Source organism: Oncorhynchus mykiss, chromosome 28 (assembly GCF_057628025.1).
Source record: "Oncorhynchus mykiss isolate SJ-2025 chromosome 28, ASM5762802v1, whole genome shotgun sequence".
NCBI lineage: Eukaryota > Metazoa > Chordata > Actinopteri > Salmoniformes > Salmonidae > Oncorhynchus > Oncorhynchus mykiss.
The window spans coordinates 44,469,397-44,486,456 of NC_143049.1; the positions used below are offsets into that span (position 1 = coordinate 44,469,397).

Here is a 17,060-nt window from a genome sequence, read left to right on the forward strand (position 1 = left end):
GTCTGTCCGGGTCCATTCAACTCTCCAGTCTGTCTGGGTCCATTCAACTCTCCAGTCTGTCTGGGTCCATTCAACTCTCCAGTCAGTCCATTCAACTCTCCAGTCTGTCTGGGTCCATTCAACTCTCCAGTCAGTCCATTCAACTCTCCAGTCTGTCCGGGTCCATTCAACTCTCCAGTCTGTCTGGGTCCATTCAACTCTCCAGTCTGTCCGGGTCTATTCAACTCTCCAGTCAGTCCATTCAACTCTCCAGTCTGTCTGGGTCCATTCAACTCTCCAGTCAGTCCATTCAACTCTCCAGTCTGTCTGGGTCCATTCAACCCTCCAGTCAGTCCATTCAACTCTCCAGTCTGTCTGGGTCCATTCAACTCTCCAGTCAGTCTGGGTCCATTCAACTCTCCAGTCAGTCCATTCAGCTCTCCAGTCTGTCTGGGTCCATTCAACTCTCCAGTCTGTCTGGGTCCATTCAACTCTCCAGTCTGTCTGGGTCCATTCAACTGAAGGCACAGTTAATTTGACCTACAGATACACAGAGCAGTTGTAGAACCATGACTGACACACAGGCACTCTACTTTAACAACACAACCAAACCACCTCCCTCTTATATAACAACAACAGCCAGATGGTGAAAAGAGAACAGAATTTTTCTCATCTTAGTCAGTCCCTTTGTTTCAAACACCCTCTCATCTAAAGAGAACAGAGAGACTGCGGATAAAGGACCAGTACAGTCTTCTCCTCTCCAGACAGTTAATGTGTTCCATCGTAGACCACTGGCTGCTCAACACTCAGACGATACAACACCTTCTTAGAGATGAACCTACACCACAGATGACAGGATAGAGAGGAGGCAGAACGGGGTGAGGGGGATAGAGAGGAGACAGAACGGGGTGAGGGGGGATAGAGAGGAGACAGAACGGGGTGAGGGGGGATAGAGAGGAGACAGAACGGGGTGAGGGGGGATAGAGAGGAGACAAAACGGGGTGAGGGGGGATAGAGAGGAGACAGAACAGGGTGAGGGGGGATAGAGAGGAGACAGAACGGGGTGAGGGGGGATAGAGAGGAGGCAGAACGGGGTGAGGGGGGATAGAGAGGAGACAGAACGGGGTGAGGGGGGATAGAGAGGAGGCAGAACAGGGTGAGGGGGGATAGAGAGGAGACAGAACGGGGTGAGGGGGGATAGAGAGGAGACAGAACGGGGTGAGGGGGGATAGAGAGGAGACAGAACGGGGTGAGGGGGGATAGAGAGGAGACAGAACAGGGTGAGGGGGGATAGAGAGGAGACAGAACGGGGTGAGGGGGGATAGAGAGGAGACAGAACGGGGTGAGGGGGGATAGAGAGGAGACAGAATGGGGTGAGGGGGGATAGAGAGGAGACAGAACGGGGTGAGGGGGGATAGAGAGGAGGCAGAACGGGGTGAGGGGAGAGGAGACAGAATGGGGTGAGGGGGGATAGAGAGAAGACAGAACAGGGTGAGGGGGGATAGATAGGAGGCAGAACGGGGTGGGGGGGATAGAGAGGAGACAGAACGGGGTGAGGGCAGGATAGAGAGGAGACAGAACGGGGTGAGGGGGGATAGAGAGGAGACAGAACGGGGTGAGGGGGGATAGAGAGGAGGCAGAACGGGGTGAGGGGGGATAGAGATGAGGCAGAACGGGGTGGGGGGGATAGAGTGGAGACAGAACGGGGTTGGGAATATAGAGAGGAGACAGAACGGAGTGAGGGCAGGATAGAGAGGAGACAGAACGGGGTGAGGGGGGATAGAGAGGAGACAGAACGGGGTGAGGGGGGATAGAGAGGAGACAGAACGGGGTGAGGGGGGATAGAGAGGAGGCAGAACGGGGTGAGGGGGAATAGAGAGGAGGCAGAACGGGGTGAGGGGGGATAGAGAGGAGACAGAACGGGATGAGGGGGGATAGAGAGGAGACAGAACGGAGTGAGGGGGATAGAGAGGAGACAGAACGGGGTGAGGGGGGATAGAGAGGAGGCAGAATGGGGTGAGGGGGGATAGAGAGGAGACAGAACGGGGTGAGGGGGGATAGAGAGGAGACAGAATGGGGTGAGGGGGGATAGAGAGGAGACAGAACGGGGTGGGGGGGATAGAGAGGAGACAGAACGGGGTGAGGGGGGATAGAGAGGAGGCAGAATGGGGTGAGGGGGGATAGAGAGGAGACAGAACGGGGTGGGGGGGGATAGAGAGGAGACAGAACGGGGTGAGGGGGGATAGAGAGGAGACAGAACGGGGTGAGGGGGGATAGAGAGGAGACAGAACGGGGTGAGGGGGGATAGAACATACAGACTGTTACATCCACCATGTTATAGATGTGTGTACCTGGAGAAGGAGTTATTGACCTGTGTGTGTATAGATCTGTGTGTGTATAGAAGTGTGTGTGTATAGATGTGTGTGTGCATAGATGTGTGTGTGTGTACCTGGAGAAGGAGTTATAGACCTGTGTGTGTATAGAAGTGTGTGGGTATAGATGTGTGTGTGTGTGTGTGCATAGATGTGTGTGTGCATAGATGTGTGTGTATAGATGTGTGTGTGTGTATATATGTGTGTGTGTGCATAGATCTGTGTGTGCATAGATGCGTGTGTGTGTACCTGGAGAAGGAGTTATAGACCTGTGTGTGTATAGAAGTGTGTGGGTATAGATGTGTGTGTGTGTGCATAGATGTGTGTGTGCATAGATGTGTGTGTGCATAGATGTGTGTGTGTGTGTACCTGGAGAAGGAGTTATAGACCTGTGTGTGTATAGAAGTGTGTGAGTATAGATGTGTGTGTGTGTGCATAGATGTGTGTACCTGGAGAAGGAGTTGTCAAAGATGAGTGTGTATTCTCCAGTGTTCCTGACTATCAGCTCTCCTGTCATGGTCTCTCTGTGGGATTGACAACGAGTCAGAGGGATCAGTACCTGGAATAGAGAGAGACAGGACATAATACCTTAACCCTAAACCGTAGAACAGATTATTAAACCTAAACCTATAATAACACATTATTAACCCTATACGTTAGAACATATTAATCCTAACCCTATACCTTAGAAAACATCAAACCTAACCCTATACCTAAGAACACATTAAACCTAATCCTAACCCTATACCCGTAGAACACATTAAACCTAATCCTAACCCTATACCTTAGAAAACATTCAACCTAATCCTAACCCTATACCCAAGAACACATTAATCCTAAACCTATACCCGTAGAACACATTAAACCTAATCCTAACCCTATACCTTAGAAAACATTCAACCTAATCCTAACCCTATACCCGTAGAACACATTAAACCTAATCCTAACCCTATACCTTAGAAAACATTCAACCTAATCCTAACCCTATACCCAAGAACACATTAATCCTAAACCTATACCTTAGAACACATTAAACCTAATCCTAAACCTATACCTAAGAACACATTAATCCTAACCCTATACCTAAGAACACATTAATCCTAACCCTATACCTAAGAACACATTAATCCTAACCCTATACCTAAGAACACATTAAACCTAATCCTAAACCTATACCTTAGAACACATTAATCCTAACCCTATACCTTAGAAAACATCAAACCTAATCCTAAACCTTAGAACACATTAATCCTAACCCTATACCTAAGAACACATTAATCCTAACCCTATACCTTAGAACACATTAATCCTAACCCTATACCTAAGAACACATTAAACCTAATCCTAAACCTATACCTTAGAACACATTAATCCTAACCCTATACCTTAGAACACATTAATCCTAACCCTATACCTAAGAACACATTAATCCTAACCCTATACCTTAGAACACATTAATCCTAACCCTATACCTAAGAACACATTAAACCTAATCCTAACCCTATACCTTAGAACACATTAATCCTAACCCTATACCTTAGAACACATTAATCCTAACCCTATACCTTAGAACACATTAATCCTAACCCTATACCTAAGAACACATTAATCCTAACCCTATACCTTAGAACACATTAATCCTAACCCTATACCTAAGAACACATTAAACCTAATCCTAACCCTATACCTTAGAACACATTAATCCTAACCCTATACCTAAGAACACATTAAACCTAATCCTAACCCTATACCTTAGAACACATTAATCCTAACCCTATACCTTAGAACACATTAATCCTAACCCTATACCTTAGAACACATTAATCCTAACCCTATACCTAAGAACACATTAATCCTAACCCTATACCTTAGAACACATTAATCCTAACCCTATACCTTAGAACACATTAATCCTAACCCTATACCTTAGAACACATTAATCCTAACCCTATACCTTAGAACACATTAATCCTAACCCTATACCTTAGAACACATTAATCCTAACCCTATACCTAAGAACACATTAAACCTAATCCTAACCCTATACCTTAGAACACATTAATCCTAACCCTATACCTTAGAACACATTAATCCTAACCCTATACCTTAGAACACATTAATCCTAACCCTATACCTTAGAACACATTAATCCTAACCCTATACCTAAGAACACATTAATCCTAACCCTATACCTTAGAACACATTAATCCTAACCCTATACCTTAGAACACATTAATCCTAACCCTATACCTTAGAACACATTAATCCTAACCCTATACCTTAGAACACATTAATCCTAACCCTATACCTTAGAACACATTAATCCTAACCCTATACCTAAGAACACATTAAACCTAATCCTAACCCTATACCTTAGAACACATTAATCCTAACCCTATACCTTAGAACACATTAATCCTAACCCTATACCTTAGAACACATTAATCCTAACCCTATACCTTAGAACACATTAATCCTAACCCTATACCTTAGAACACATTAATCCTAACCCTATACCTTAGAACACATTAATCCTAACCCTATACCTTAGAACACATTAATCCTAACCCTATACCTTAGAACACATTATTTTAAACACTAATAACTGACCTACTCCAGCAGTGTGTTAAATATACCTTAGCCTCCTCCAGAGGTGTGTGTGTGTCCTCTCTGTACAGCACACTAAATGAGATGCTCTTGGGTTGTGAGGTGAACAGCCAGTGTATGGTAGCACCAAGGGTAGACCCAGTAATGGGGATGGAGCTGTAACAACCAGACCTGATGAACAGCTCCCTCAGACTGTCACCAAATACACTGATCTCCTCCACACTGAACGGAACACGCAACCTGGAGAGGAGGACACGCATTAATAACAAAACACCACAGTCAGAATCCCAGCCAGATTAACAGCCAGTACATGCAGTCAGATTCCTAGCCAGATTAACCGCCAGTACATGCAGTCAGATTCCTAGCCAGATTCCCAGCCAGTAGATGCAGTCAGATTCCCAGCCAGTACATGCAGTCAGATTCCCAGCCAGATTAACAGCCAGTACATGCAGCCAGATTCCTAGCCAGTAGATGCAGTCAGATTCCCAGCCAGATTAACAGCCAGTACATGCAACCAGATTCCCAGCCAGTACATGCAGTCAGATTTCCAGCCAGTACATGCAGCCTGATTCCCAGCCAGATTAACAGCCTGTACATGCAGACAGATTCCCAGATAGAATCCCAGCCAGTACATGCAGTCAGATTCCCAGCCATATTAACAGCCAGTACATGCAGTCAGATTCCCAGCCAGATTAACAGCCAGTACATGCAGCCAGATTCCCAGCCAGTAGATGCAATCAGATTCCCAGCCAGTACATGCAGTCAGATTCCCAGCCAGTACATGCAGTCAGATTCCCAGCCAGATTAACAGCCAGTACATGCATCCAGATTCCCAGCCAGTACATGCTGTCAGATTCCCAGCCAGTACATGCAGTCAGATTCCCAGCCAGATTAACAGCCTGTACATGCAGACAGATTCCCAGACAGAATCCCAGCCAGTACATGCAGTCAGATTCCCAGCCATATTAACAGCCAGTACATGCAGTCAGATTCCCAGCCAGAAGATGCAGTCAGATTCCCAGCCAGATTCCCAGCCAGTACATTCAGCCAGATTCCCAGCCAGAAGATGCAGTCAGATTCCCAGACAGATTCCCAGCCAGTACATGCAGCCAGATTCCCATCCAGATTAACAGCCAGTACATGCAGCCAGATTCCCAGCCAGAATCCCAGCCAGTACATGGAGTCAGATTCCCAGCCAGATTCCCAGCTACATTCACAGCCAGTACATGCAGTCAGATTCCCAGCCAGTACATGCAGTCAGATTCCCAGCAAGATTCCCAGCTACATTCACAGCCAGTACATGCAGCCAGAATCCCAGCTACATTCACAGCCAGTACATGGAGTCAGATTCCCAGCCAGATTCCCAGCTACATTCACAGCCAGTACATGCAGTCAGATTCCCAGCCAGATTCCCAGCTACATTCACAGCCAGTACATGCAGTCAGATTCCCAGCTACATTCACAGCCAGTACATGCAGTCAGATTCCCAGCTACATTCACAGCCAGTACATGCAGTCAGATTCCCAGCTACATTCACAGCCAGTACATGCAGTCAGATTCCCAGCTACATTCACAGCCAGTACATGCAGTCAGATTCCCAGCTACATTCACAGCCAGTACATGCAGTCAGATTCCCAGCTACATTCACAGCCAGTACATGCAGTCAGATTCCCAGCTACATTCACAGCCAGTACATGCAACCAGAATCCCAGCTACATTCACAGCCAGTACATGGAGTCAGATTCCCAGCCAGATTCCCAGCTACATTCACAGCCAGTACATGCAGTCAGATTCCCAGCTACATTCACAGCCAGTACATGCAGTCAGATTCCCAGCTACATTCACAGCCAGTACATGCAGTCAGATTCCCAGCTACATTCACAGCCAGTACATGCAGTCAGATTCCCAGCTACATTCACAGCCAGTACATGCAGTCAGATTCCCAGCTACATTCACAGCCAGTACATGCAGTCAGATTCCCAGCTACATTCACAGCCAGTACATGCAGTCAGATTCCCAGCTACATTCACAGCCAGAGGCAAAGATGAGAGAAAAAAGAAGCTGCAGAAAGATAACTCCAGGGACAACCAGAAAGATGGGCTTGTTTTCATCTCAAATGACACTGTGTCTTTCCCCTTCTTTTGACTAGATCTTTATGGGAGCTGGTTCTGGTCATACATAGGAACCAATTCAAATACCTCATTCACATTACCCATAATCCCTCTGTTAAGTTGCGCCAGATGTCTTTCATTTGTTGCAATTCCACAACAGAGTGGAATCGCAACACCCCTTTGCGATTGAAGGCTCCGTTGCAACACGTATGCTGTATACTTAGAATTTTTCCAAACTCTGTGTCTTCGTCAGTCAAAGAACAGGAAGTTTCCAAACCACAGAAGAAGATGAAAATGTGGTTTCGACGATGGGTTTATGGGAAAGCTAGCAACTTGTAAATAATTAGCCACTCCCATAAGTGAGTACTATTTTAATAGTATGTTAAAAATAATACACATTGCCTTCTAAGCAATGTTCCCTCCCCTCAGACTGCCACGCAGAAGAAATATCAGCACATGCAGAGAAGCACGAGATTGAATTTCACTCAAGATTCTACAATTTTCTCCTTTGTCAGTATCAATGTTTAGCTCTACTGTGGGAATTGTGCTCGAATCAACACAATATTAGCCACTTTCAATATAACATACCGAAACAAAACAAACTACGCAAACTTAGTATGCAAAACTAACTGTGCAAGAGATTTTCTTGTAGGCAGAGCACATTGGAGTAGGATTCTATTGACAGGCAGGACTCAGTCTGTACTCTACACAGACAGGTGCCCCATTACCAATCAGAGCTGCAGTAGGCCTATATGCAAATAGCCATAGCCATATATGGATCTGTGCCATTAACTTTGAACTGGATTGTGTTTACAGTATGAGCAGTCGTGAGTAGATAAACTGGACTGTCTTTACAGTGAGTGGTCGCGTATAAATGTGCTTGTTTTGAGATCAAAGCGAGAGCTGCATGTGCACATTTGTGACCGACCAGGCCGATCTTATGCAGCAAAATTTGATTTTTTTTTACATTGGATAGAAGTAGACACTCAGAGCTAGAAAGTGGTATATCATACACTAAGGTTAAGGAACAATGGGAAAATAATAATGCTTTCAAAGTTGATAAATTTGTAACCTCACTTTTTAGAAAATGTTTCCATTAATATTTTGTTACACCTACTGGAGAGCCCTTCCCTTGTTTCCACCCATTCAGCATCATTCACACACTCAGCATCATTCACACACGTTCAGATCAACCCTACTAGAAAACACTCTGAATTTAGACCCACCCATCTCTTTCAGAATTCACATGTGAGGCCATGTACTAAACAACCAAAGATTTCAAGACTACAGGCTGGTTTATACTATGGGTGTGTTCATAAATTGAATCTAGAGTGCCAGAGTGTGCTCTAGTGTAGTAGTATAAACCAGCCTTTAGTCTTGAAATCTTTGGTTGTTTAGTACATGGCCTCACATGTGAATACTGAAATAGATGGGTGGGTCTAAATTCAGAGTGTTTTCTAGTAGGGTTGATCTGAACGTTCTGACCTCGCACTGGAGGCTTTGGCCGACGAGTAGGGTTGATCTGACCTCACACTGGACACTGGCCGACGAGTAGGGTTGATCTGAACGTTCTGACCTCACACTGGACACTCTGGCCGACGAGTAGGGTTGATCTGAATGTTCTGACCTCACACTGGACGCTCTGGCCGACGAGTAGGGTTGATCGGAACGTTCTGACCTCACACTGGACACTGGCCGACGAGTAGGGTTGATCTGAACGTTCTGACCTCACACTGGACACTCTGGCCGACAAGTAGGGTTGATCTGAATGTTCTGACCTCACACTGGACGCTCTGGCCGACGAGTAGGGTTGATCTGAACGTTCTGACCTCACACTGGACGCTCTGGCCGACGAGTAGGTTTGATCTGAATGTTCTGACCTCACACTGGACGCTCTGGCCGATGAGTAGGGTTGATCTGAACGTTCTGATCTCACACTGGACACTCTGGCCGACGAGTAGGGTTGATCTGAACGTTCTGGCCTCACACTGGACGCTCTGGCCGACGAGTAGGGTTGATCTGAACGTTCTGACCTCACACTAGACGCTCTGGCCGATGAGTAGGGTTGATCTGAACGTTCTGGCCTCACACTGGACGCTCTGGCCGATGAGTAGGGTTGATCTGAACGTTCTGGCCTCACAACTTTTTAACCAACGTTTACTGACACCGTCCATATTCAACGGGTGTTGAGCATTCGTACATTTCTCAGTTATGCTGCACTCTGGCACACTCAGACGAGAGTTTAGACATGTAGCTAGCTAGCTAAACAATGAACCATAATCCCAACTCATAACGTTACTACCCTGCATGAATCTGCAGGTAGCTTACCAACCAGGTACTATGTTAACTAGCAAGCTAACATCAGGTTATAACTAGCAATGCAAATGGCTCTGCGATACAAATAATATTACTACACAGATCATACACGTAACATTAGCTAACAAGAAAGCTAGCTAACAGTACTCGTTAACTCGAAATGAAAATGACTTTCTGACTAAATTTGAAATGTGTAATATCTGAAAATGTAGCTAGCTAAACTATCTTATACATGGATGGACGCTTCTCCCTCTCTGTCAAGGATGCCATGGCTGCCCTTAGCTGCCCTTAGTTTGAAGATGCAATCCGGAGACAGGTGTTTTCTCAATCTCCTTAGCTATCATACTCTAATTCCACTGATTTCAAAACTCGGTCCTCCAGAAAGTGGAGAGCAACATTTATGCAGTTCTACTACGTGATATATATATTTTTAAACGTTACAAAGGATTACCAAGACATACTGACCAGCTCAAATAGACAGACGCGTGCAACATTTCAGACCAATTCGAACTCATCTCTCGGCATGTCCAGCCCACTCATTATCTCAGCCAATCATGGCTGGTGGGAAGGTTGCTCTCTTTTTCCGTGGCTAAACCAACTAGGCTCCTAATTTAACAATTGTATTTGTATTTACAGATGGCATACAAGTTTGTTATTAAGGCACATGAAAGTTTACATGTCCCAGATGGCATTTCTGCCAAAAAACACATTTTTATTTATTTATTTTTTAAGTTTACACTCAAATGGCTCTCCTGTGAAGTAGTGATGCGCGACATACACCTCGTTTTCTGAAACGAGTCACATTTGTTCATATTCTTTGCTAGTTAGTGAGTTATTATCCCAGTTAAATATCATTTGTAGTCAACAATGTTGCTTTCCTATAAGAACACAAAACTTTTACATTTCTAGTCATCTTTGAAAAGCCAGTCTGGTAAAGAACTGTTTTATGTCTTAAAGGGGCAGTGTCCATTTAGTTTGTGATGGTAATGAGTTTTTTATTTATTTTTATAATTATTAGGTGGAGGTCGCTAAGTATAGTATAGCCATAGCCTAGCTATGTACAGTACCAGTCAAAAGTTTGGACACACCTACTCATTCAAGGGTTTTTCTTTATTTTTTACTATTTTCTACATTGTAGAATAATAATGAAGACATCACAACTATGAAATAACACATGTGGAATCATGTAGTAAATGCCACGCCCTTGTCTCCGCCCCCCTCCAGGTTTCGTCCATCCCGTCCATCCCCTCCAGGTTTCGTCCATCCCGTCCATCCCCTCCAGGTTTCGTCCATCTTCCCTACTTATCCACTGTGTAGTCATGTTGTCTGTCTGTGCCAGTTCGTCTTGTTTGTTCAAGTCAACCAGCGTTTGTCTCAGCTCCTGTTTTTCCCCAGTCTCTCTTTTTCTCGTCCTCCTGGTTTTGACCACTTTGCCTGCAGTCCTGTACCTTTGCCGCTCTTTTAGATTATCGACACCTGCCTGTCTTGACCTGTCGTTTGCTTGCCCCTGTTGTTGCAATGAACATTGTTACCTCAACACAGTCTGCACTTGACCAAAAAAGTGTTAAACAAATAAAAATATATCTTAGATTTTAGATTATTTAAAGTAGCCAACATTCGCCTTGATGACAGCTTTGAACACGCTTGGCATTCTCTCAACCAGCTTCATGGGGCAGTCACCTGGAATGCATTTCAATTAACAGGTGTGCCTTGTTAAAGTTAATTTGTGGAATTTCTTTGAGCCAATCAGTTGTGTTGTGACAAGGTAGGGGTGGTATACAGAAGATAGCCCTATTTGGTAAAATACCAAGTCCATATTATGGCAAGAACAGCTCAAATAAGCAAAGAGAAATGACAGTCCATCATTACCTTAAGACATGAAGGTCAATCTGGAAAATTTCAAGAACTTTTAAAGTTTATTCAAGTGCAGTCGCAACAACCATCAAGCGCTATGATGAAACTGGCTCTCATGAGGACCGCCACAGGCAAGAAAGACCCAGAGTTACCTCTGCTGCAGGGGATACGTTCATTAGAAAGGGAAAGGGGGATACCTAGTCAGTTGTACAACTGAATGCCTTCAACTGAAATGTGTCTTCAGCATTTAACCCAACCCCACTGAATCAGAGAGGGACTGCCTTAATCAACATCTACTATAATTTACCTTTATTTAACTAGGCGAGTCAGTTAAGAACAAATTCTTATTTTCAATGACGGCCTAGGAACAGTGGGTTAACTGCCTGTTCAGGGGCAGAACGACAGATTTGTACATTGTCAGCTCGGGGATTTGAACATGAAACCTTTCGGTTACTAGTCCAACGCTGTAGACACTAGGCTACCCTGCCGCCCCTATAGGACACCAATAAGAAGAGACCTGCTTTAGCCAAGAAACATGATCAATGGACAACAGACCGATGGAAATCTGTCCTTTGGTCTGATGAGTCCAAATTTGAGATTTTTGGTTCCAACCGCTATGTCTTTGTGAGAGGCAGAGTAGATGAACGGATGATCTCCGCATGAGTGGTTCCCACTGTGAAGCATGGAGGAGGAGGTGTTATGGTGTGGGGTACTTTGTTGGTTACACCGTCAATGATTTATTTAGAATTGAAGGCACACTTAACCAGCATGGCTACCACAGCATTCTGCAGCGATACGCTGTCCCATCTGGATTGGGCTTAGTGGGACTATCCTTTATTTTTCAACAGGACAATGACCCAACACACCTCCAGCCTGTGTAAGGGCTATTTTACCAAGAAGGAGAATAATGGAGTGCTGCATCAGATGACCTGGCCTCCACAATCACCAGACCTCAACCCAATTGAGATGGTTTGGGATGAGTTGGACCGCAGAGTGAAGGAAAAGCAGCCAACAAGCGCTCAGTATATGTGGGAACTCCTTCAAGACTGTTGGAAAAGCATTCCAGGTGAAGCTGGTTGAGAGTATGCCAAATGTGTGCAAAGCAGTTGTCAAGGAAAAGGGTGGCTACTTTTAAGAATTTTGTTTAAAATTTGTTTAAAAGTTTAACACTTTTTTTGGTTACTACATGATTCCATACGTGTTATTTCATAATTTTGAGGTCTTCACTATTATTGTAGAATGTAGAAAATAGTTAAAAAAATAAAAATAAAATAAAAAAACCTTGAATGAGTAGGCTTGTCCAAACTTTTGACTGGTACTGTAATTCTGGCCATGGTGGTCATTCTGGTCTTGGTGAATATTGGTCTGACTCACGTGAGTTCTCCACTCCTCAGCAGACAGATCTCTGCATCCTGAACAGCTCCAGTCTGGTCAGGTAGGTCCTCTGATGTGGTTTCTGCTGTACTGGCACCGCCGTTGCTGGGCAAAACAAACAAACGCAGTGTCAAAAATAGCATCAGGCATGGGTTCTGAATGTGTATGTGTGTGTGTGTACTCACAGCTCTGCTGCCCCCTGGGGGTTGGTGTGAGGAGAGCAGGCAGTGAAAGAGAGAGAGTCACTGTTGGAAACATAATTAACTTCCTCTTCTGTTATGATGCCATATGCACCATCATCTGCCCTTGGCACAGCCAGGTCTGAGAGTGAGAGAGTGATCAAAAGGAACATAACATTAGACCAATTAGGATCTGGCTAGAAAATACTTCAGATATAGAACCCGTTGCCCTTTATGGTTGTGAGGTCTGGGGTCCGCTCACCAACCAAGAATTCACAAAATGGGACAAACACTAAATTGAGACTCTGCATGCAGAATTCTGCAAAGATATCCTCTGTGTACAATGTAAAACACCAAATAATGCATTCAGAGCAGAATTAGGCGGATACCCGCTAATTATCAAAATTCAGAAAAGAGCCGTTAAATTCTACAACCATAACAAAGCCATCGCCTACAGAGAGATGAACCTGGAGAAGAGTCCCCTAAGCAAGCTGGTCCTGGGGCTCTGTTCACAAACACAAACACACCCTACAGAGCACCAGGACAGCAACACAATTAGACCCAACCAAATCATGAGAAAACAAAAAGATAATTACTTGACACATTGGAAAGAATTAACAAAATAACTGAGCAAACTAGAATGCTATTTGGCCCTAAACAGAGAGTACACCGTGGAAGAATACCTGACCACTGTGACTGACCCAAACTTAAGGAAAGCTTTGACTATGTACAGACTCAGTGAGCATAGCCTTGCTATTGAGAAAGGCCGCAGTAGGCAGACATGGCTCTCAAGAGAAGACAGGCTATGTGCTCACTGCCCACAAAATGAGGTGGAAACTGAGCTGCACTTCCTAACCTCCTGTCAAATGTATGACCATATTAGAGATACATATTTACCTCAGATTACACAGATCCACAAAGAATTAGAAAACAAATCCAATTTTGATCATTTCCCATATCTATTAAGTGAAATTCCACAGTGTGCCATCACACTGTGGAATGAGTGTGTATCTGAGTGTGTATGTGAGTGTGTATCTGAGTGTGTATGTGAGTGTGTATCTAAGTGTGTATGTGAGTGTGTATCTGAGTGTGTAAGTGAGTGTGTATCTGAGTGTGTATGTGAGTGTGTATCTGAGTGTGTAAGTGAGTGTGTATCTGAGTGTGTATGTGAGTGTGTATCTAAGTGTGTATGTGAGTGTGTATCTGAGTGTGTAAGTGAGTGTGTATCTGAGTGTGTATGTGGTCTCAACTGTGTTGCTGGGTTTTACCAGGTTGGGGCAGAGGGTTGAAGGGTGTGTGTGGTGCAGTACAGGTGTCTTCCTGAGGATGGCGCTCTACCACAGCACTGTGCTGGCTGTAGCAGACTGAGCAGCAGCGCTCTCTGGCGCCCCCCTCCATCAGGCTGACGGTGTTACTGCAGCAGTAGTAGCAGAACCCATGGCCACACAGTCTAGGGAGAATACAGTCAGTACAGAGAGACAGTGAGAGGTACCTGACACCAGCTGAATGGACTGTTGCAGGAGAGACAGTGAGAGGTACCTGCAGGTGTGTCTGTGAAGCCACCAGCTGAATGGACTGCTGCAGGAGAGACAGTGAGAGGTATTGCTACAGGTATCTCTCTTTGTCTGCTCTTCCGCTCTCAACTTCTGCTCAAACTCCAGAGCATCAGACTTCTGCCACAAGGCATCCTTCTCCCTGGAAATACACACACAATTCACACGCGGTTCAATTCACACGCGGTTCAATTCACACACAGGTTAATTCACACACACCAGGCATGCATCCACATGTCTGTCACAATCCATCCTTCTCCCTGGAAAGACACAGTTCGATACACACAGCCGGATCTTCACGGATCCACTGGTACTCGAATACTCCAGACCCAATCCAGGACCCGACTGGGTCCAAAACTCAAAATAATGTCACAGGTCTGAGTCGGATCTGATATGATTGTCACCTGGTTTGAGTCGGATCTGATATGATTGTCACCTGGTCTGAGTCGGATCTGATATGATTGTCACCTGGTCTGAGTCGGATCTGATATGATTGTCACCTGGTCTGAGTCGGATCTGATATGATTGTCACCTGGTCTGAGTCGGATCTGATATGATTGTCACAGGTCTTGGGTATGGATCTGATATGATTGTCACAGGTCTCGGGTATGGGTCTGATATGATTGTCACAGGTCTCGGGTATGGGTCTGATATGATTGTCACAGGTCTCGGGTATGGGTCTGATATGATTGTCACAGGTCTCGGGTATGGGTCTGATATGATTGTCACAGGTCTCGGGTATGGGTCTGATATGATTGTCACAGGTCTGAGTCGGATCTGATATGATTGTCACAGGTCTTGGGTATGGGTCTGATATGATTGTCACAGGTCTGAGTCGGATCTGATATGATTGTCACAGGTCTCGGGTATGGGTCTGATATGATTGTCACAGGTCTCGGGTATGGGTCTGATATGATTGTCACAGGTCTCGGGTATGGGTCTGATATGATTGTCACAGGTCTCGGGTATGGGTCTGATATGATTGTCACAGGTCTCGGGTATGGGTCTGATATGATTGTCACAGGTCTCGGGTATGGGTCTGATATGATTGTCACAGGTCTCGGGTATGGGTCTGATATGATTGTCACAGGTCTGAGTCGGATCTGATATGATTGTCACAGGTCTTGGGTATGGGTCTGATATGATTGTCACAGGTCTCGGGTATGGGTCTGATATGATTGTCACAGGTCTCGGGTATGGGTCTGATATGATTGTCACAGGTCTCGGGTATGGATCTGATATGATTGTCACAGGTCTCGGGTATGGGTCTGTTATGATTGTCACAGGTCTCGGGTATGGGTCTGATATGATTGTCACAGGTCTCGGGTATGGGTCTGATATGATTGTCACAGGTCTCGGGTATGGGTCTGATATGATTGTCACAGGTCTCGGGTATGGGTCTGATATGATTGTCACAGGTCTCGGGTATGGGTCTGATATGATTGTCACAGGTCTCGGGTATGGGTCTGATATGATTGTCACAGGTCTCGGGTATGGGTCTGATATGATTGTCACAGGTCTCGGGTATGGGTCTGATATGATTGTCACAGGTCTCGGGTATGGGTCTGATATGATTGTCACAGGTCTCGGGTATGGGTCTGATATGATTGTCACAGGTCTCGGGTATGGGTCTGATATGATTGTCACAGGTCTCGGGTATGGGTCTGTTATGATTGTCACAGGTCTCGGGTATGGGTCTGATATGATTGTCACAGGTCTCGGGTATGGGTCTGATATGATTGTCACAGGTCTCGGGTATGGGTCTGTTATGATTGTCACAGGTCTCGGGTATGGGTCTGATATGATTGTCACAGGTCTCGGGTATGGGTCTGATATGATTGTCACAGGTCTCGGGTATGGGTCTGATATGATTGTCACAGGTCTCGGGTATGGGTCTGATATGATTGTCACAGGTCTCGGGTATGGGTCTGATATGATTGTCACAGGTCTCGGGTATGGATCTGATATGATTGTCACAGGTCTCGGGTATGGGTCTGTTATGATTGTCACAGGTCTCGGGTATGGGTCTGATATGATTGTCACAGGTCTCGGGTATGGGTCTGATATGATTGTCACAGGTCTCGGGTATGGGTCTGATATGATTGTCACAGGTCTCGGGTATGGGTCTGATATGATTGTCACAGGTCTCGGGTATGGGTCTGATATGATTGTCACAGGTCTCGGGTATGGGTCTGATATGATTGTCACAGGTCTCGGGTATGGGTCTGATATGATTGTCACAGGTCTCGGGTATGGGTCTGATATGATTGTCACAGGTCTCGGGTATGGGTCTGATATGATTGTCACAGGTCTCGGGTATGGGTCTGATATGATTGTCACAGGTCTCGGGTATGGGTCTGATATGATTGTCACAGGTCTCGGGTATGGGTCTGTTATGATTGTCACAGGTCTCGGGTATGGGTCTGATATGATTGTCACAGGTCTCGGGTATGGGTCTGATATGATTGTCACAGGTCTCGGGTATGGGTCTGTTATGATTGTCACAGGTCTCGGGTATGGGTCTGATATGATTGTCACAGGTCTCGGGTATGGGTCTGATATGATTGTCACAGGTCTCGGGTATGGGTCTGATATGATTGTCACAGGTCTCGGGTATGGGTCTGATATGATTGTCACAGGTCTCGGGTATGGATCTGATATGATTGTCACAGGTCTCGGGTATGGGTCTGATATGATTGTCACAGGTCTCGGGTA

General features: G+C 45.3%; 1 protein-coding gene across 5 annotated transcripts in view; it reads right to left on the reverse strand.

The window, feature by feature from the left end:
* Positions 1–652: 652 nt before the first annotated feature.
* LOC110509177 (FYVE and coiled-coil domain-containing protein 1) overlaps positions 653–17,060 on the reverse strand; it is a 41,572-nt gene continuing 25,164 nt past the window's right edge. For all 5 annotated transcript variants that reach the window (XM_090226141.1, XM_090226142.1, XM_090226140.1 and 2 more), the window contains 7 exons: positions 14,332–14,487; positions 14,061–14,242; positions 12,799–12,934; positions 12,614–12,718; positions 4,988–5,198; positions 2,801–2,910; positions 653–817 (listed from right to left, as the gene is read on the reverse strand). In XM_090226141.1, coding sequence (XP_090082267.1) covers positions 748–817; positions 2,801–2,910; positions 4,988–5,198; positions 12,614–12,718; positions 12,799–12,934; positions 14,061–14,242; positions 14,332–14,487 — 970 coding nt within the window. In that variant the 3' untranslated portion in view covers positions 653–747. The remainder of the gene's footprint in view (positions 818–2,800; positions 2,911–4,987; positions 5,199–12,613; positions 12,719–12,798; positions 12,935–14,060; positions 14,243–14,331; positions 14,488–17,060) is intronic.